The 17554-nt window shown below is 50.4% G+C and overlaps 1 protein-coding gene across 1 annotated transcript in view; it reads left to right on the top strand.

Annotated features, from left to right (window-relative positions):
* The window catches only part of VOLCADRAFT_58980 (uncharacterized protein), a gene marked incomplete at both ends in the record, with an annotated part of 23619 nt that extends 10942 nt beyond the window's left edge, over positions 1 to 12677 (top strand). The window contains 9 exons of the mRNA XM_002949179.1: positions 8355 to 8435; positions 8679 to 8736; positions 8944 to 9100; positions 9406 to 9531; positions 10540 to 10718; positions 11267 to 11323; positions 11728 to 11905; positions 12029 to 12126; positions 12617 to 12677. Of these exons, the coding sequence (XP_002949225.1) occupies positions 8355 to 8435; positions 8679 to 8736; positions 8944 to 9100; positions 9406 to 9531; positions 10540 to 10718; positions 11267 to 11323; positions 11728 to 11905; positions 12029 to 12126; positions 12617 to 12677 (995 nt within the window). The remainder of the gene's footprint in view (positions 1 to 8354; positions 8436 to 8678; positions 8737 to 8943; positions 9101 to 9405; positions 9532 to 10539; positions 10719 to 11266; positions 11324 to 11727; positions 11906 to 12028; positions 12127 to 12616) is intronic.
* Between the last annotated feature and the right edge of the window lie 4877 nt (positions 12678 to 17554).

Genomic DNA, 17554 nt, shown 5'->3' with positions numbered 1-17554 from the left:
GCATTTGTAGGTTTTTGAGGAGTAAGCAGATAGTAAAATATGAAATGGATATGTGGACTGCTGCAAAACACAAGAATATGACTTTTTCAAGCATTTCCTGGACTGGGGCATGATGAGGCAGAATGAAAAACTGGTATTTCCCTAAGTATTTCTGGGGCTCAATCTTGTGAGTTTTCTCCCAAGGTAACCAGACAAAATGGTGACTTGGGTAAAAGTAAATATTGCAATGTTTCTTTGGCTGAAACCCTGATAAAAGTAACTAGGCTGAACAATTTGGTGTCCTTTGTAACCATTTTGGGCCAGACCTCAACAGTAAAGTTTCGTTAAGCTGACCCACCGTCATGGTCATGTCTGCATGTGAACTAGGCATTCCTAGGGTAGTCCTCTAGGTGTCCCGCCATCAGCCTCCAAAAACCTTTACTGTTTTGTTTCAGATCCTTGAATACCGTTCTGCCTTTTCAACTTATTAATTACATAGTTTACTACTAAGGCTTTACCTTCCAACTTCCTTTGTGCATAGATCTTCAAAAGAGACTTCCAAGTTAATTTATATCTGCTGCTCTCTTTCTTCTTCTTCTTCTTCTTTGTCATCTTCTCCTCATCTCCTTGTGTTCTTCATACTCAAGCAATTCCAAGTAAGTAGGAGGAAGCATGCAGGATACTGTGAGTCCTTTTCAAGCAGTTCTAAAAGGGGTATGCAAGATCAAGAAATGCTTTAAGGGAGATCCTATTTACCTTGGGCATGTTTGGTGGACATGCTTGTGTTGTGAAAATGATGGTTCTAGTACTACTTTGGACTATAACTACTGTTCTTTGTATGCAGATGAGTAACCTCTACATTCCCAAGAAAGGCCTTAAGGTCATTCCTGTATTTGCTAATGGAAACTGCATTCCTGAGGCATTTGTTGCTAAAGCATCGCCAGAACACCGTGTGGAGATGGCCAGGATTGTGAGAAGCTGGGTGGCCAAGGTCGTGGGTCACCCAAATGTTTTCCAAACCCTGGAAGAGCACTATGGCTTCCGTAATGCCCATCCAGGGTACTTCCAGCTTAACTTTAGCAGGTAATTAACAAACCAATTTACACTGTAAACCCTAAGTTTACAACCTTAGGACTTGTTGAAATTTATATCATTATTGCTAATTTATAAATTAGAAGGAATATGTAGATGTAATGTGTGATTAGCTTGTGTCTATCTCTAATATTAAGTACACAGGGTTTTGAACAGTGGGTTTAGGGTTTTAAACCCTAAACCCACTGTTCAACAATTCATAGTTAAGGAGGGAACCTATTTCTCCTTCATTGAGATGATCATCATGGCTGAGCTATATGATACAGTGATTGTGGTCCTGAAGGTTGTGGCAAATTCCAATTCATAAAAGGTAGATATTTAGTATTTCAGTAAATTGAACTGATATAGTCATGTGGGGATATTGGATTTGTTAAAAATGTTTAAAGGTTATAACTATCACAAAATTGAGTTCCGTTCCCTTTTAACCTGTGACAGATGCTAATCTACAGCGAGGCAAGGTATTTGCACGAGACCTTGGGTGGTCACGCTATCTTGCTGGGAGCCAGAATCAGTACAAAGCATATGTACTGGTTCCTGACTACCGTTTATCAAATGCAAATCCATTGAAGACACAAAGTGTTGGAAATATGGTTCTTCAAGTACTCCGTCATATGATAGTAAGTGCTGCTGCAGTATCTTCTTTGTTATTGCTTTGCATGTCAAAAACTTATGTCTGGACAACTTTTTTGCTTCAGGCATGTCTTCCAGGATTCTCATTGAACTGTGTCCCAAGAGGTGGCCTCAATGATAAGTTTCTTTGGGACGACCACACTTGGTCAGCAGTTAAAAACTCACTGGCAAAGACAACTGTCAGAGCACAGGCATTTAAGGCCTGGCCAGTACTGTTCAATCTCGACTATAACAGTATAAAGCATCTTGGGCTTTATCGCTTTGATTCAATGGAGGCTGCAAAGCGGGTTCTGCATGATGAAATAAGAGAGGAGGATATGATGGCACTTGACAGGTAAATGTTCCTTAAAGGGTCAAGATGAATGTTTGGGTTTTTATAGGGTGTGGGGACTTTACCTGCTTTCTGAGGAGTTTGCCCTTAATGCTTGGGTGTATAATTTAATGTTTAAAACTAATTTATCATGCAAAATCTGCAGGTGGTATGAGGGTTGGAAAGTTGTTATCAGGAATGCAATGGCTAAAGCAACTCCAATGACCATGGACTGTCTATTTGAAACCCATGAAGAGCAGCTTCTCCTTCAGCTATTTGCATGTGACAGGGTATGGATCTATATTGAAGACTACTTTGATAAGGAGCCTATTCTGCAGACAGGTTCACCATGGTCAGCATGCAGATCCTGTTCCATCTAATATTCAAGAAGCTACTGCAACATCTCAAATACAGGCAGCATTATCTTCCAGATACAATATTTCAAGCCATGGTAACTTTAATGCTGGATACAGCTTCTTTGCTATTTTTGCAGGAGTACATGTTCAGCCTTGTACTGGAGAAGACTAACCTTGGGAGGTATTGCATTTACAGAATGATTTACACCAGCCTGCTGGAAGTGTAAAAGTTTGCAGATTTACAGCTGGGCCTATGACAGTATCTCTGCCTACAACACAACAAGGATGTGAACATGATAGTAAGTATACAAGAGAAGTAAATGATATTTGGTTTTGTTTAAGATGAGTTACGTTTGAATTGTTATTTTAGAGTTTTATGCAACAAATGTATGGACCTCATATGGCTATCAGGGCTATCATCCACAAGGTTGCCCCTCTCTTGGTCATACCTTTCTTGTGCACCCAACTGACAGAATCATCAATCATATACAGCATAAGTTTATTGGTCCAAGCCTTAATGGTATCTCTACATCACCTCTTTTCATCAACAAGGTTGATCCTGTGGCATCTTGTACATCAGAGCTACGAGGTGTAGTTTGTCTGGAGCATAGTATGGGTGTCATGGCATTACCTATCAATGGTTATCATGTGCATTTTTTAACCTACCATTCACTATTCTACCACACACCAAATATTTTATTTGGAATGGATGAGCTGGAGCTACTAGGCAGGAGATTACAGAAGCTGGAGATAGTTTACCTGTCAGGGACTGGCTACTCTCTGCTCTAAGGAGTGGGCTTCTTGAGCAGGTTGGTGATATGAAAGCTGCAATTACAGAAGAAAATATCAACTATTGAAGAAGCTCATAATCCTTTGCGACTGGAATGGGGGGCTGTGGCTATTGAAGACCCAAGAAATGGATCTCATGATGCATCAGTGCATGACCTTCTGAAAAACGTATCAAGGGAGATCCTGTACAGTGTCTGGACCTTCCATGCCAAGCGAGAGATGATATATATCCCAACGTCACTTTGGGTACTTTGGGTTTCAAATGCTCTTGGCAGTTGGTTTAATATCATCATGTATGCTGTGGAGAACCCCTCAGAGCTTACATATGATTTCTCCAACTGCCAAGAGCATTTGAAACACAAGGTACCCAAAGTGATGTCAGGATATATGTCATCGCTCGCTTGGCATGGAAGGTCCAGACACTGTACAGGATCTCCCTTGATAAGTTTTTCAGAAGATCATGCACTGATGCATCATGAGATCCATTTCTTGGGTCTTCAATAGCCACAGCCCCCCATTCCAGTCGCAAAGGATTATGAATTTCTTCAATAGTTGATATCCTCTTCTGAATTGCAGCTTTCATATCAGCAACCTGCTCAAGAAGCCCACTCCATAGAGCAGAGAGTAGCCGGTCACTGAGAGGTTTACTATCTCCTGTACCACCATGCTGAAATGCAACCAGCTTCTGTAACCTCCTGCTAAGCAGCTCCAGCTCATCCATTCCAAATAAAATATTTGGTGTGTGGTAAAATAATGGATGGTAGGTTAAAAAATGCACATGATGACCATTTATAGGTAATGCCATGACACCCATACTATGCTCCAGACGAACTACAGCCTGTAGCTCTGATGTACAAGATGCCACAGGATCAACCTTGTTGCTGAAAAGAGGTGATGTGGAGATACCATTAAGGCTTGGACCAATAAACTTCTGCCGAATATGATTTATGATTCTGTCAGTTGGTCGCACAAGAAAGGTATGACCAAGAGAGGGGCAACCTTGTGGATGATAGCCCTGATAGCCATATGAAGTCCATACCTTTGTTGCATAAAAACCTACAATAACAAGTCAATCGTAAGTCCTCACAAACAAAACCAAATATCATTTACTTCTCTTGTATACTTACTATCATATTCACATCCAAGTTGTGTTGTTGGCAGAGATACAGTCATAGGCCCAGCTGTAAACCTGCAATTATTTTTACCACTTCCAGGAGGCTGGTGTAAATCATTCTGTAAATGCAACACCTCCCAAGGTTTGTCTTCTCCAGTACAAGGCTGAACATGTACTGCAAAAATAGCAAAGAAGCTGTATCCAGCATCAAAGTTACCATGGCTTGATATATTGTATCTAGAAGATACTGCTGCCTGCATTTCAGCTGTTGCAGTAGCTTCTTGAATATTAGATGGAGCTGGATCTGCATGCTGACCATGGTGAACCTTAAGAGCTGCCTGCAGAATAGGCTCCTTGTCAAAGTAGTCTTCAATATAGATCCATACCCGGTCACATGCAAATAGCTGAAGGAGAACTTGCTCCTCATGGGTTTCAAAAAGACAGTCCATGGTCATTGGACTTGCTTTCGCCATTGCATTCCTGATAACAACTTTCCAACCCTCATACCACCTGCAGATTTTGCATAATATATTAGTTTTAAACATTAAATTATACACAGCATTAAGGGCAAACCCTAAACCCTAAACCCACAAGCATTAAGGGCAAACTCCTCGGAAAGCAGGTAAAGTCCCCAAACCCTATAAAAACCCAAAACCCAAAAATTCATGTTGACCCTTTAAGGAAAGCTTACCTGTCGAGTGCCATCATATCCTCCTCCCTTAATTCTTCATGCAGAACCCGCTTTGCAGCCTCCATTGAATCAAAGCAATAAAGCCCAAGATGCTTTATACTGTTATAGTCGAGATTGAACAGTACTGGCCAGGCCTTAAATGCCTGTGCTCTGACAGTTGTCTTTGCCAGTGAGTTTTTAACTGCTGACCAAGTGTGGTCGTCCCAAAGAAACTTATCATTGAGGCCACCTCTTGGGACACAGTTCAATGAGAATCCTGGAAGACATGCCTGAAGCAAAAAAGTTGTCCAGACATAAGTTTTTGACATGCAAAGCAATAACAAAGAAGATACTGCAGCAGCACTTACTATCATATGACGGAGTACTTGAAGAACCATATTTCCAACAACTTGGGTCTTCAACACTCTGGGAAAACGGGGGTCATTTTACCCGTAAATTTGGGTCAATCCACCCGTAATTTGACAGAAATTACGGGTCTGTAACACGTTATGGGTCCCGTAATTTGAGCACAAGGATACGGGTGAACATTTACGGGCGACTACCCCGGAATTATGGGTGGATATTACACGGTGCTGCAGGTGAATTATGGGCGCATGTAACCAATTACGCGCACAATTACGGGTGAATACCCAGTGATTACGGGTGGATATTACACGGTGCTGCAGGTGAATTACGGGCGCATGTAACCAATTACTCGCACAATTACAGGTGAATACCCAGTGATTACGGGTGGATATTATGCGGCACCGTGGGTGAACTAAAAACTCGAAAAGTTTGTATGTATCGCTCACTGAGTCGCCTCATCTGCCCAATGGGAGCACGTAGCCCCATACACGGACCCATAGGCGCTTACCCCCCGTACAAACGCTGGCGGGCCCGTTATGGCTTGAGCCGCTAATGGGCCTGTCCAGTTTACGGGCCGTAAGGGGGGCTGTAATGGGGGCCGTAAGGGGGGCTGTAATTACAGGGCATATACATGGGCTATAGGGAACCCCACCGCCGGCTGTCCTAGGGTACAAAATACATAGCCCTTACCCGCAAAGGGTTTTAGCCATTGGGTTTCATCACCCTTGGGCTCCCTTCGGTGGAGTCCCCAGTGGGGAAACCGAAGGGAGTCCCCATTGGGACATCCACTTTAGTGCTGTGTCATTTGTATTTGCTTCTGACGGCCAGCAGCATAAACGAACAACCGATGCATTAACAGGGATAAACATACTGGCACGCGGCAACCAGCTTGCTCCAGCCGCTTCCTCAAACGGTAAACCCATCCAGTGCCTGTATTTAGCCATCCTAATGCCCCGTCCACAGCCTCTCGTGGTTCCATGACGACACGAACGGGTGACGGAGCTCAGTAAGGGTTGGCCCCTCCAGGCTGGGTTGTCCAGTGTCGCCACTCTACCTTTCTGTTACCGATTGTAGCCCCAGCCGGTAATCCATCCCACACACCAAAATGTAAGGTCTCTAAAAAGCGGAACAGCTTGGACGCCCAACCACCTGCGAGTTCCCCCCCAACGCCAAGAGGACATCCTGCGGTAGAGTTGCATGCCAGATCTAGGTCAGAAGCCTGTTTAGCTTGGCTAATAAGCACCCCACTCGTCCTCGGTGAGGGCCGTTGGACTAGTAGGAAAGGCTTTGTCCGGTCCGCGTAGGCTAAGCCGAAGTACCGAGGCGCCCCCTTCTGAGGGCTTCTCCTTCCAGCCGCAGGCCGGCACAGTCCCCTAGGCCCGCGCTTTCGGTTTGCTTGCAGTGGGCAAAAAACATAAGATCGACGTAAGGCTTAAGCCCCGAACGAGCTGAAAACCCATCTAATACCGAGCAGGGGTTGCATGCGTTCCGAGAGAGTAGCCAGAAGGCTGTCATCATCAATATAATGCAATAGTGATACTGCGTCGCCGTCGATGTAGGGGCCATCAAAACTCGACGGCGCTCTTCTCTCTCATTCTCTTCTACCATGCCCGCAAGAATTCGCTAAGCAACCCGAACAACTCAGTGCTGAGGCGGCATCCCTGCTTAAGACCTTGTTTGGATTGAAAACGTTCCCTGTATCACTGTTAAACTTCACTAACATAATACATTATTAAATCATGCTGATCTGGCATATCATTACCGGTCGGCGAAGTGCGCAACGCAAGATGTTAATGCTGCGCGCCCAGGCTATGATTGTGGCCCAAAGCTGCACGGCATAGATTCAGCTTCTCGGCCCCGCTCCAGAACCGACGCGTAGCACTTTCCTCGCGCGTCGCCAGCTGCAATCCTCGTTGTGTCTGACATGTACGCTTGTACACCGAACATGAACACGCTCCACACGAACGCGCTCCTTTACCTGTAGTACATGCAGTACAGTACAGAGATTAAGCAGGCTCTCGCTACGACTGTGTAGCCGCCTGGCAAACCGTTCACAGCCGCTGGACGCCTTTTCAGTTCGCGAGACAGCTGCTATACATGCTACTCGTTAGGCCTTCCAGTACTGCAGCGACCTTATCAGCTGTTAAAGGCCGTGAAGGCTTTGCAGTCACATTTAGCGCCTCGTCTGCTGCACCTCTATTCTCGGCTAGTAAACTATGCCCTAGTAAGTACCACCAGCCGGTCTGCCAAATTTACAAAACCAAGCATCTCTTCCGGGCCTCCAAATTGAGCCGGGTGGTGCCTTTCATTGATCATCGTATAAAGACTGCAATGTGTTACCTCCGCTTCTATAACAGCCAAAAGGAAAGCGTACATGTCGTACATCCGAATTGGCGCGCTAGCATAGCCGGCAAGTGACCGATTTGGATGCAGGTCTTTCTCTCACTACCTTTTCTTAGCACCGCCGCTCCAGTGTGACGCAGATATTACTGGCCAAAGTTTTAGCGTCCGCGGATTTCTTAAGCTGCACGCTGTGTTTGAAGGGACTTGCGGCAGCCTTGTACAGGCTTATCAAAATCAATTGGCCTCGATACATTTGCAACTTCATCCTATGGCTTCAGTGCTGACCGCGTAGCAAGCTTGACGGACCTGTTTTGGAAACAGAAGTGCAGCGAGCCTTGTCTCTATGCAGCTGAAGACGTTGCAGATTGTCTGGCATGGAAAAGAACCTGTTCTTAGCGTTGACTTTCAGCCAAACAGCCACACCCTAGTCTCGGGCGGACAGGACGGCGAAGTCAAGGTGCGTTCGCAAGGGGATGCTATGCATGACGAAGGGCTCCAACAGTTTAATTTTCTTTTGCTCGTTATGACCATAGTCACGCTTGTTAGTCGCCTTTCCGCGGAGGGTAAATGCTGCCTTTATTCCGTGCTGTGCGTGCGCTGGTCTAGCGCACTTTGAGAATGCACGCGTAAGGCTCCGATTCATTACTGCACGCGTCGCTTTGAACACCCTGCATACGCAGCACTGGGAAGTGGTCGTCGAGGAAGATGGATGCCCGGGCGTCCGCTTCCTCAGTAGCTATCCTGTGAACAGCAAGTCCGTGAATTGTGTAAGGTTCTCTCCAACAGGTGCGCACTTAGGGATTGATTCCTTCCATTCCTTCATATCAGATTTGTTCATCATTAGAAATGAACGTTTAAATGAACGTTTAGGGCTTGGGTGTCGCCGTGGAGAGGACAATGCTCACTTCGGTTAGCGAACCGAGCCCACAGGTCGCACACAGGGTGCAATGCCCTGCCATACGTCGTTGACTTTCTGGGGCTCACAAACACCCATTTGCTTAACAGCATTCACCAACGCCGTTGACGCAGGTGACTTGCTGGCCAGTGCGGGTGATAAAGGCGAGGTCTTGCTCTGGCGTTTTGCCATGTTTGCGGCGGGTGCACAGCAGCAACAGCATCAACGGGGCCAACTGGACATCAGCAGCGGCGAAGGTATGTGAGCATTGGCCTAATCCTTTTGCCTTTCCCTCTCACGGTGCGGGAAGTCCACCAGAGTCATGCCCTGTCCCACACACGCGCCCTGTCGCTCATTCCTCACCTCAGGGGCCGCGGCCACGAATGGTTGCGCCGCCAGTGCCGCCGCTAGTGGCATCTGGCGCCAAGTGGGCCTTCTGCGGGGTCACTGTGACGATGTCCTGGATCTGGCCTGGGCCCCCGACGGCAGCGCGTTGCTCAGCGGCGGCATCGAGAACAACTGCATCCTGTGGGATGTGGACGGGCGCAAGTCGCTGGTGAGCGGCAGATGGGTGCTCTGTGTCTACGTGCACTGCTGGCCTGACCTTCCGTAGGGTTACGGCATGTGACATGGGAAGACGGGCTTCTTGCATTTTCTGCTAACATGCACGGACTACCGGCCGCCAAGGCATGCTGCACGTGTGACCACTGTTAACTGCTTAAGGTGTCGTTAACTTGCTTTTCTACCTGCCTATACCTGCTATAGAACCTGTTCTCATCAACCTGCTGAGATGTGCACTCGTAGAGCTATATCCTTTGGGTCTTTGACAACACCTCTACTCCCATACCCGTACCCCTGCAGAAGTGGCTCCAGGACCACGGCCACTACGTCCAGGGAGTGGCGTGGGACCCCCTCGGCCGCTACATCGCCTCTCAGTTGGCCGACCGCACCGCCCGGGTGTACTCCGTGAAGCCGCCGCCGCAGTCGGTGGCGGCAGCGGCTGGTGAGGGAGGTAAGTCCCGTATGCATGCGAATGTGTGTGCAGCGGCAGGGAGCGGGGCAGCAGCAGCTGACCGGAGATAGCTCCCAATGTTTGGGAGTGTAACGAGAGCTAGGTGGATGGATATTGCAGGGGCGAAGTGTGCCGGGGCGGCAGCCTCTGTTGTGATGTCGGCGTCCCTAGCTCACGACGGCTTCTACGCGGCCGCCACGCTGGCTAAGGGGCCGCTGCCAGTTGTGCCTCAGCAACAACCGGCGGCAGCGGGTGCTATTGCAGCGGCAGCGGGTGGCGTGACAATGGGAGGAGACGTGCAGGGCGAGATGCCGGCCACTACTGCTGCTGCTGCTACTGCTGCTCAAACCACAGGTGGGTCCCCGTGCAGAAGTGGTGCAGGGAGGGTTGCCGTGAAACGGTGTGCAGTTCGCGGGATGGGAGGCAGCTGGAGGACTGGGGGGAGGTGGGTAAGTGACAGTTCGTCATGTCACCTCGTGGGAGGGGCGTACTAGTAGGGGTTTTCCTCCCGAGTTTGGTCACCCCGGTGGAGGAGCGCTGCGGGGGCCCTCAGTGTGCCAACCTGTGGTTGCGCAGTATTGGCTAGGCGAGATGCCTTTACACCTCCCATGAGAACGCTATGTGGACTAGGACCGAGTGGCAGTGTGTGGTGGACATAGGGTCGCATTGCCCGCATTGCATGGGCAGTTCACACTTATATGTGTACAACATGCTGTGTACAATGCGTTGCCGTTTGTGTAGTACCCAAACCTTGTCATCAATGTATTTCGTTGCGTCCAGTTACTGCGTCTATTGCTGTATGGAAGCCTCGGAAGCGTCGGGCTTCATGTGCATGTGGGCCAAACCTCCAATCGACAACCTGTATTGCCTCTGGCTGTTCCCACAGTCACTGCTCATTCAGTAGCCAGCAATATTGCCTTTGGCATACAAAAACCAAGTTACATCAATTTTACTAACATGCGGTGGTGGATCTCCGTTTCGAGTGTGCAATGTCACGCCATGTTCTGAGTGGTATCGCCGTTGGTGCTGTTTGCTTGGCTGCTGCTGCAGCTGGGACCGCTAAGCAGCCCCTCTTCAGCGATGACTCGCTGCCCACCTTCTTCCGCCGCCTGGCCTGGTCACCGGACGGGGCATTCCTGGCGGCGCCTGCGGGCGTCTACAGGTGCGTCGGGAACAAGCTGTGCTGTACTCATAGCTCGGTGATACAATCGAGTATTCGTGCGGTTCCCAGACCGGGTCATCACACTTGGGTGCTTTGCTGTGACATACCTGGTAGGGGGGGCAGTAGGCAAGTGGGCACCACGGGGTCCGTCCGGTGATTAATACCTTACACAGGGATGTGCAAGTTAGTTTCTGCTTAGGATTTCTTCCCCGCGTTTTCCGTGGAGATGGTGTCTACGCTGCCCCTCTCGGGCTGTAGCCACAGATAGGTGCGCGCCCCGGTAGGATGCCTACCCGGTAGGTTACACACCAACGGGGCACAGTGCACTTTTCCCCTCATACAACCCTTTTCCATGGACGAGCCTTTTTGCCGGCCAGCCACTGCAAGCCTCAAGTAACATTCTTGGCTCCTGGATGCTAACCCCCGACCCGGCCCTCATGCTCCATGCTCCGTCTCCATGGTCAAAACCTGCTCCTCCTTTCCGGTATCAGCCAACATTTACACTGTTGTGAATTCCGCCGTGTCAAAAAAACCCACCATCACCGCAGGGCTGCCGCCTCCGCACCTGCCACCAGCACAACCCACGTCTTTTCAAGGGGCGATTGGTACGGCGGTGGTTGGGTGGATGGGAAGGGGCGGTCGTGGGCTGTGGACGAGAGTAGGTGTGTGACTCTGCTCGATTACATATCTTCTAGCGTTACAGAGTTGATGCAGTGGTAGGTACCTGGTCCGTGCAGATATGCGCGGTCTGGTTTCGCACATGGGGTCAACTGGTCTTGGGGCTACATGCAGTAGGTGCCACTCCGCCGAGTGGCGCTTAACTTTGGTCGGGTCAGCGGCAATTTAGTTTGTCATGCTGCAAATAGGTCTTGACATCCAGGTGTAGGCCATTGCTATTGTTGTACGTTACCAGCTGCATCCGCAGTCTGCGGCTTGCACCTGGTGATAGGTCTCACCAGCCCGCCTGTTTTGATCCATATGACCTTATGCATCCTGCCCATCTTTTCAGGTCGAGTCCTGCGCTCAGTCTGCCCTGCCTCAGCAAGGGAGCTCTGGTGGTGCGTTTCTGCCCCCAACTCTTCCGCGCATCACAACAGCAGCAGCAGCGCCTCACGGCGTCGCGACTGCCGTACAGGATTATCATGGCGATAGCATCCATTGACAGCGTCGTACTGTACGACATGCAGGTAATGGGCTATCATCCTTCATCGTCGTGCCCCGCCGTTCTGGGTAATCACCATCACCGCCCCTCACCCCCAGCTGTTCCTCGCGCCTCTCAGCTCCCCGACCCCTCCCACATGCCTTTTTAGGCACTGGAGCCTCTAGCGGTGTTAGGCGGCATTCATTATGCGGCCGTTACGGACTTGGCCTGGTCAGATGACGGTCGCTACCTTGTGGTGGCATCAAGGTGGGTTGAATGGGCTCGGGATGGTTTCAAATTAGGTGGGAACGAACGTCAAATAGTTGGTGGACCCGCTCCATATCCAGGCAGAGGCAGTGTGGTAAGGGAACTCGTAAACGTGCATGGCGCAAAGCGCATGGATGTGTGGGCATGGAGGTGCAGCGGCTCTATCAGTCTCACCCTATCACTCTCCGCAAGGGAGTGATAAAAAAGAGGCGAGTCGCTGGGAAGGGAAGTCATCCCTGAACCATTGGCCCAGCACAGCCGGGTGTAGTGGATCCTGGCCTCTGTTTCAGCTCGTTTGTCCCCCCGTGAGTGACACTCTCTCGCTCGGGGCCTTCCCGTGCCTCATCCCGGTCACCCATTCTCTGGACAACAGCCAGTGGGTATCGAACCGGCGACCTCCCGGCAGCGCAATGCGCCATTCGGGGCTCATAACCTATTGACACCAGCAAAGACCAGCAAGGGTTAAAACTCTAAGCAATGACCGATGCAGGGACGGGTATTGCACTGTGTGCTCCTTCGAAGACGGGGAGCTGGGGGAGCCGCTGCCGCTGCAGGAGCTGCCGCCGGGTGTGGCGGCAGCTGTGTCACACACAGCAGCGCGGCGGCTGCAAGAGTGGACTGCGGCTGCATCCATAAGGTCTGCAGCCGGGGTGGCGGTGACAACTGCTGCTGCCGGGGTGGCGGCCCCTGCCGTGCTGGCCGAGGAAACGGAAGGGCAGCTGCCAGCAGCCCCGGTAGAGGTACCTCCTAGCGCTGCCATGGCGCCACATCGCGCACATCCTATCACGGTTTGCGCTGCAGGCGCCGGTTCGACCCAAAACCGTGTCGGTGCCACCACCACGGCTGGTGCAAAGCGCCCTGCAGAAGTTGAAGCCGGAGTCGCTGGTGGCGGTGCAGAAGGCAGACCCAAACCGAAGCGCATTCAGCCCATCCCCCTATCGGCAACAGTGCTGAATGCAGCAGTACCGGTCGCTGCTAGTCGTCCTACCCGAGCGAATGACAGCTGCAGCGCTGGTGCCGCGGTGGCAGTGCCTGCTGCCGGGAACTCGGCTGCTCCATTGCCATCATCCCCCATTCGCCGCCGCATCATGCCTACCCGGGTAGATGGACCCGCCGGAGTAAGCCACCCTGCCCCGGGGGCCTTGGCCTGTGGCGTCCCCGCCGCTGCTGCCGTTGCAGCAGGTCTAACAGGACCTGGGGGGGGTGGCTTATCTCCATCAACAGGCGGAAGTGCCATGGCTGCTGCAGTGTCTCGCACACCGCTCACAGGCGGTGTAGTGTTGCCGGGTGTGGCGGCACCTGGGTCAGCCATAAAGATGCCAACACCACAGGTAGGTTCATTGCCTCTTTTATCACAGCGTCTTTTTCGCCATGGTTGCAGGGGTTGGCCCGAATGGGGTTGATGAACGGGTTCGCTTGGACCTGTGCTATGTTTCAGTATGTTTATGGCTTGGAACAAGTCATCACATTACACCTTATTTCTGAACAATCGCTTGAGATTTGTTGCCGGCTGGACAGCACCATGCAGACCTGTTTTGTGTTCCCATTCCTGTTTGTCCACTTGATATGGTGATGGTGGGTGGCTGACCAGTACTGGTGGTGTCACTCACCTTCATGCCCCACATTGCATCAGCACCTTGTCGTGCCCTTGTCTTTCCTCTATTTCCATGGAGGCACCTGGAGGACCTGGGTAGCAAAAGTCTGCCCACGTCTTCCACGCAACCTAAGCACCACTCAACTGCTAATCACAGCCAATTCTTTTGTATCATCATGCATCAGATGTCATTTAACACAATACCTTGTAGGACACTGTCTCTGGCACCTGCGCCCTATCTTTTGCACACTGCCGTGCAGGTCTTGGTATTTGGCACACCGCCCAGCAGTGCTCCGCCAAGGGATTACACTGGCGGCAGCTTCGCGGCCTCAGCACCACGGTGCCATGATGCTGCCGTGGTTGCTGGTCAGCTCCCTCAGCAGCCACATGCCCAACCGACTAAGCCGAAGAGGGTGACCCCTGTGCCCGTGGACCGGTGCAACCTCCACATTTTAAGCTCTGCAGCACCAGTGCAACACCCAGTGGTCGGGCTTGGCCTAGGGACCAAACCATCAGGCCAGGAGCAGACTACCGTGCAGGAGCCCCGGCACACTTCTGAACCGGTGTGTCAAGGTGGAGAGGGAGTGAGCACTGCTGCCACTGGTGGGCAAGAGACGGCTGGTGGTGGGGCCAGTGGGCCAGTGGAGAGGGGCATTAGTGATCGGAAGGCCGAGACCACCAGTGCAGTTGGGCCGGCGAGTGGTGGTACAGCAGCAGCGGCGCCTGCTAGCAGTATCGGGCCACGGCTCTCTGTTGCGCAGCTGGCCGCGATGTGTGGCACAGCGGCTGCACAGAAGGCGGCACGAGGTGGCATCTCTTAAGACTTGTTGACTTCTGAGCATGGCACTTGCAGGGTTGCTTTTAAAGCCATGTGGCATTCAGCTATGTGGCCACAGTGGAAATGTGACTAAGGCCAGCACCGGGACGGGAGGCCAGATGGAAGGGGAGTGGGAGACTGAATTGTGAAATTGTTACTATTATGTCTGTGTCATATCACACGTGTATGCAGCTTGTGCTGCATTAGCTTTTGTGGCATTATCAGAAGGATACAGCAGTTGACAGCCTCTTTGGCAGTGTGCACGGCAACATCTGTGGCCATGGACTTCATTCCTAGAGGTTTAATACTTTGTATCTTAAAGGAACCCTTGTCTCGTATGGCAGACTATCTTTTTTATACTGGTTCTACCTCTCTGGGCCGACCTCTCCGGAATGTTCATTTTCTCATTCCACCGCTGCTTCCAAGTGTGTATCCAAAGGTGTTTGTTTGCATATATTCCTCCAAGCGAGAGGACTTGGACCTATGCTGATGTTCGTTACAGAATTGAACTGAGGACTGATGCTACAGGTCATGTATACAGCTTTGCCAGCCTTGCCAGCCTGACAGCATTGCCAGCCTTGCCAGCCTTGCCAGCCTGCCAACCTGCCAACCTGCCAGCCTGCCAGCCTTGCCAGCCTGCCAACCTGCCAGCCTGCCAGCCTTAGGGTTTACTTGGGACTAAAACTACTACTTAGGCTGTGTGGATATCAGTGGAAGCTAGGCAGGGTTTAGTTCATGGGACTATCATTATATCAGTTGATATGGTGGATTGAAGGTGCTTCATGGGTTGGGGCATGTTTAGGTAGGGTCCAAAAGGACATTTTCCTCTTCTTGTCAGCCAACTTTGAAAAATGATGCAAGTCCTACTTTGGGCTGAGGGCATTTGTAGGTTTTTGAGGAGTAAGCAGATAGTAAAATATGAAATGGATATGTGGACTGCTGCAAAACACAAGAATATGACTTTTTCAAGCATTTCCTGGACTGGGGCATGATGAGGCAGAATGAAAAACTGGTATTTCCCTAAGTATTTCTGGGGCTCAATCTTGTGAGTTTTCTCCCAAGGTAACCAGACAAAATGGTGACTTGGGTAAAAGTAAATATTGCAATGTTTCTTTGGCTGAAACCCTGATAAAAGTAACTAGGCTGAACAATTTGGTGTCCTTTGTAACCATTTTGGGCCAGACCTCAACAGTAAAGTTTCGTTAAGCTGACCCACCGTCATGGTCATGTCTGCATGTGAACTAGGCATTCCTAGGGTAGTCCTCTAGGTGTCCCGCCATCAGCCTCCAAAAACCTTTACTGTTTTGTTTCAGATCCTTGAATACCGTTCTGCCTTTTCAACTTATTAATTACATAGTTTACTACTAAGGCTTTACCTTCCAACTTCCTTTGTGCATAGATCTTCAAAAGAGACTTCCAAGTTAATTTATATCTGCTGCTCTCTTTCTTCTTCTTCTTCTTCTTCTTTGTCATCTTCTCCTCATCTCCTTGTGTTCTTCATACTCAAGCAATTCCAAGTAAGTAGGAGGAAGCATGCAGGATACTGTGAGTCCTTTTCAAGCAGTTCTAAAAGGGGTATTGTAGCAAGCTACATTTACCTTAGAATATCTTTAAGCTATTAAAGCTTAATCACAGTAACGGTACGGTCCCGTATTTACGAACCATACTCGTTAACTGTACGAACTCACTTTCTGGTACGCTATCACAACCTAGCGTACGACACCAAGACTCCAGGAATGGAGATGGCGGCAGGTGGGCCGCATTTAAGCCACCCAGGTGAAGTGCTTCGGCCAGACACTTAACGTATCACTATACTAGTGTTCAGGGTTCAAGACCTTGCTGTCACCGTTCTCGACGTATGTCTTCGAATCCTGACTTCCCTTGTCTCTTCTCACGCCTAACGCTGGGTCGCCAATCGTGGACGAGACCCTCTACTTCCGCTAAAACAGCTAAGGTAAGAGACGGCTGTTACATTTTGGTATCGACGATCATTTGTTCGGTCCTCGCCTCACATTGCGCCGCAGCAGTTACTCGCCCATTGTCTGAGTCTTAGACTCGACTTTCTGGAAATGGTTCCTAAGCCTATAGCTAAGACTAAGGCTGTTTCTTTGAGCGATGCTAAGCACGTTCCTATTCCGCGACCGAAGTCTAAGACTACGGCGCAAATTCCTGCCGATGCTACAACCGCTTCGGACCCACTTCGTGTTGCGAAAATTAAAAAGCGCAAATTAAGGAAACAATCCTTCGCTTCGCTTCGTAAATACCTTTCCTCTGTCCCTGTTGATAATGACATTAAGGACACGATGACGCCAACTGATAACGTGGCGACTGCCCTCGACACTACTGGCAATGATGCGGTTGACGCGACGACGGAAGTTCCCAAAGCCAAAGCGCCTGGCACTTTGCCAGCGCATTTGGTTGAAACTTTACGACAGTCAGTGCCGAACCGCGTCGGCGCCTTGGAGCGTTCCCTGGAAGGAACACACCAAGAGATGGCAGAACTGCGTGACGACATTATATCGTTACGAAATTCTTCACAGCGTGTGGAGACGCAACTCCAGGAGTTACTCTCCAAGCTGTCAACGCCCTCAAGCCCACCACCTCCCAATCCACGGTCCGTGGCCATTTGCAAGATTATCAAGCAAGTGGCTGCGTCTTCCTTGGCTGGCATTTTGTCCAAAGAGAGTCTTCAGGTTACCGCTTTCCAGGCGGCCCTGGACTCCCTGACGATAGAGCCGGAGGTCACCCTGGAGGAGGTCCGGAAACTTTGGGACACCGGTGCGGTGGAGAGCGGCCCTGGCGGTAGCGCTACGGACTCCGACTCCGCGCGGCCTGCGCTACAGCCCACGGGCAAAACGCCGCGTACCGAGGTGAGTACGCAGAAACGCGTCCCGCTTCCCCCANAATTTTCGGGAAAAAGGGATACGCATATTACTTGCACCCGATCGTGGTTCGAGTTCCTTTTGCAATACTTAGACTTAATGCAAATGGACCCGTTAGAGCACTTTGTCTACTTC

This window comes from Volvox carteri (assembly GCF_000143455.1).
Source record: "Volvox carteri f. nagariensis unplaced genomic scaffold VOLCAscaffold_13, whole genome shotgun sequence".
NCBI classification, from domain to species: Eukaryota; Viridiplantae; Chlorophyta; class Chlorophyceae; order Chlamydomonadales; family Volvocaceae; genus Volvox; species Volvox carteri.
Note: the sequence above shows the minus strand (reverse complement) of the source record. Positions and strands in the feature narration are given on the sequence as shown.